At 48.2% G+C, this 4,031-nt stretch overlaps 1 protein-coding gene across 1 annotated transcript; it reads left to right on the forward strand.

Annotated features, from left to right (window-relative positions):
- The first annotated feature begins 2,545 nt into the window (after positions 1 to 2,545).
- LOC138902054 (uncharacterized) lies at positions 2,546 to 3,152 on the forward strand. Its single transcript, XM_070189866.1, has 2 exons — positions 2,546 to 2,864; positions 2,962 to 3,152. Exons 1-2 carry the CDS (start codon positions 2,546 to 2,548, stop codon positions 3,150 to 3,152), a joined length of 510 nt encoding a protein of 169 aa, XP_070045967.1.
- Positions 3,153 to 4,031: the final 879 nt, after the last annotated feature.

The raw sequence follows: 4,031 nt of genomic DNA on the forward strand, positions 1-4,031 counted from the left end.
CACCCGTATACAAATAGTCCCATCGTTTCTGGAAGAGTAAGTTTACGGAAATGACGAGAAATGACATATGCACTTCGATTCCTTCTTCAATACGCCATGACAGAAACAAGAAAGAATCTGAAACGTCCCGTCAGTCGTGTCATTATGACTTCAAACACGCGTCAGCCATCGACAGGTCATCCCTGAATGCGAAACGACGCGAAACCTCTATAAATACTTTCCTCCTTCGTTTTTTTTTTTTTACCTTTTGACCAAGCTTCTACCTTTGAGTTTTCAGGATATCACTACCCTTCTTCACACTCTAATATTTTCACCTCCGTTCTTCGAAACTTCTCAGTAAGTTGCAAGTTTTTACTTATTTTCTACCCAAATCAGCGCACTCGACCTTTCACCTTTCAACCTCTCTTCATATTTTTCAAGCCTTTTCTAGATAACAATGGCTAAAACTTCTAAATATGTTCCCCAAAAAGTCGCTTCTTCTTCTTCTTCTTCTTCTTCTTTACAACTGACCGCTGAAATCGATAAGACCACTCTCGATGTGATCGTCCTCGAGAGGTCCGCTCCTAACACGTCTCCCGATAAACCGACTGCCGAGCCTCCCTTGATAATGTTCGTTCCCGGGGGTTGTTCGGTTGCCGATGACTTTAAGGTTGAGAAGCCCTCGTCGGTGTAGTGCCGATGTGAAGGAGTATCAAGATATATATGCTCCATCACCGAAAACGTTCTCCACGCGGTCCGAGAGGACAGCAACCGGACGGGTAAGGACGTAGTAGTCCCCGGGCCTGCGGATGCCATCACTACCCACGTGGAAGGTTATCTAAGTGTTTACACTTATTCCTTCACGTTGGGCCCAGTGGACCTAGTTATCTTGGATTTTTGCAAGAGGTACGAAGTATGCCTCGGTCAAATCCACCCGTCACTGTGGAGGATCGTGATCATCCTTCGTTATTTCGTGAACAAGACCGATTCTCGTCGGTTCACCATCGATCACCTTTTCCGCCTATACAGTCCCCGATCAGGACTGGGACCGGGGCTGGCAGGGATGTTTCGTTCGGGTGAAGACCGAAGACTTGGTTCCCCCCAAACTCATGTAGTTCCCCAAGAAGTGGAACGCATCTCGTAAGTATAGTTTCCCCTTGAATGCCATTTTATCTTCATCCCCCTTTTCTTACTGGTATTTGTGGTGGTGCAGCCGTCACTCGAGTCCCGAATGCGATCCCTCGGCTCAAGGAGTGGATCAAGGGTATTTGTTCACAGATGCCTTATTCCGAGCGCTCTTGACGCAAACTCTCGAGAGGCAGCTGGGATGCTCGTTCTCACGGTAAGACCCTTCCTCGAATAGGTAACATCTGGCTCTCCCATTCGCATCGTACTTACCCTCTTTCCTTCATTTTTACCTTTGCAGGTTTGCTTAAAACCATTGAGATTAGGCCTGCAGTAGGGGACGAGGATCTGTCCGTTGACCCCGTCGCTTCGGGGCAGCTCGGGGCTGCAGCAGGAGAAAATAAGAAAAGGAAGGCTCCGGGCTCCCCGGGCTCAGAGAAGAAGAAAGCAAAGAGAAGGTTGGCCCGTAAGCCAAAGGAAAGTTATAGCTCTCGAGCACCCACTCGGATTTTCTTTTTCGACTCAGAGATGAGCCCGAGTAAGATGATCTTTTCGTGGCCCATAAGTCGACATCCCCAGAGGAGCGGGCAGCTATTGAAGAGGAGATCCACGAGGCCGATCTCCCTCAGACCAGGGAGATCGATAAGGAGACCAGGACTAAGACTTCCCGGGATGCCGACCACGCCCCGAAGGAGGCGCCTAGTGTAATAGATATTTCAGGGTCGCCTTCTTATTATGAGTCCATGCTCGAGGAGGCCCGAGCGGGGAAAGAGAGGTCTATCGAAGGGGCTCATGGTGTGGACGATCCCCTTAGTTCCTTTTTTGACGGCGTGGACTTGTCCGTCTTGGAGGAGTTTTCAGGGCTGGGAGACATGGAAGTGCCGAGGAAAGATCTATCTTCAGAGGTCGGCGGGCTGAACTCGATTCTAAAGTTAATCAACCAGTTCCCCGCCCCGAGAATGGATCCTGTCCGTAAGAGGTCGATAATCATTACCGTCGCGGAGGATGCCCGGGTTCTTTCTGCTCCCGTGGGAGTAGCGATCTACCTCCGGTGCCTGGTAACCGAAGAAGACTCGGAGAAAATGAATAAGGTGGATGTGACGTGTTTGTTCAACAAAGCGCAGCAGACGCTGAACCGGGTAAGGCACACTCTTTCATCCTTTGACTTAGTTCTTGATATTTCTCATGTCTTCTTTCCTTTATATTTCTGTAGGCCTCGGTACTCCATCATGAATGCTTTCTTCGATATCGGGTTGAGGTTAACCAGCTTGAGGCTGAGGCCAGAGAGCTCGCTATGACGAAGGATATGTATAAGCTTCTTAGCGAGCAACACGAAGGTGTCGTCAAGAGTCTCCTGGCCGAGTTGGATGCAGCTCAGAAGGAGCATGCCGACTTGGTGGAATAGGTATAGGTTTTCGCAGTTATCAATGACAACTTAGCCATGGTGATTAACGATCAAACCTCGCAGGTTCAGCAGAAGATTGATCGGATCGACCAACTCCTGGCTGAAATGAACAAGGTCCAGGCCATGGCTGATGTATGGAAGGGAAAAATGGACCGGTTGGCTTCGGAAAAGGAAACCGCTCGGGAGCAGCTGCCATTGGTAGAGGTTCAACTCCGAGTGGCAAAAGAGAAAGCCGATGCATGGGCTCGACAAAACGAGGACCTCCAAGCTCAACTGGGCTTGGCCATTGCTGAACGAGATGCCCTTGGCAATAAGCTCGAAATAACAAAGTCCGAGTCGGAAACAACAAGGGCTGGTGCTGAAAGAAGGTAGCCCGGTATAGGGCTGATGTTGAGGCGGTCGAGGCCCGCCCGAAAGTCACTGTTGAGTATGCAAAGAGGTTGTCTCGAAAGGGGACCTTCGAAGAGCCCGAGGTTTTAACCTGTCGGCAGAGATCGAAGAAGCAAAAAGGCTTAAGGCCGAAGCCAAGAAGCTTGCTGAACCCGAGGGTGAAGAAACCTCTGAGGGCTCCGACGAACCCGAAGATGGAGAAGACCCCGACGACTCTGGTGATGAGGGGGGTTCTAGTGGAGATCAAGCGTAGGTACCTTAGGAATTTTTGTTTGTGTTTTTATATTTTGTACATTTATTTTGTCGAGGCCTTTTTCATTGGCCTTTGTAAAGACATTCTGAATGTATATATAGGGTTTTTTCCCTTTTAGCAATTTTTCAAGTCTATTACCTTTAGCCTTTTTTTTACAATTGCAAAGATTTCAAATGCCTTGGCACGGAATCAGACGTAGAAATAAGTTATTTTTCGAAGGTCTGAACAAGACTTACTCTCGATGCAAGTTTTGTTTGAAACTTGTGGGGGCTCGGAATGACCGGAAGCTTTCCCCAAAATGCTTGTTTAAATATTTTTAGGCTATAATTTTGCCGAGGGTAACCTTTGAACCGGTTTGGAATTTTGAAGGCCTTATGTTTTGATTACGGGCTTCAGACGTCTCCGAGCCGCTTTTAGGGTGGTCGTAGCCCTTTAGGTTTGGACGTTGCCTAATAGGTCTTGTGCCTCTAGGTTTCGATAACCCGAGCCGTCTGAATTTATCAAGGACGGTAGTCACCGAGTAGGGGGAAGCCCTTTGGGATCGGATAGGGGTGGCCCTTGGTCTCGATAATTCTCGGGCAGGAGTAACCCTTAGGCTCGATACTTTTAAGAAGCAAAAAAGGTTTTTTTTAGCAAGGTAGAAACTTTCTTTCATTTTTGTACGTAACGTACAAGATTGTACAAAAGCTCGTATTGTGGCCGGTGTGATCTACGCGAGCACGGTTCATTTGACCGTTTGGCCCTTACAATGAATCCTAACTACCGAGCCTAGATTGATTGAGCATAGAGTTTCCTTCCATGCTAAAAATCATGACCTAAGGGTGATGGTCCCCAGTATTTGAGGTCGATCGTTGAGGGATTGGATACTGTTGATGTGAC

The sequence above is a fragment of the Nicotiana tomentosiformis genome, chromosome 11, assembly GCF_000390325.3.
Source record: "Nicotiana tomentosiformis chromosome 11, ASM39032v3, whole genome shotgun sequence".
NCBI lineage: Eukaryota > Viridiplantae > Streptophyta > Magnoliopsida > Solanales > Solanaceae > Nicotiana > Nicotiana tomentosiformis.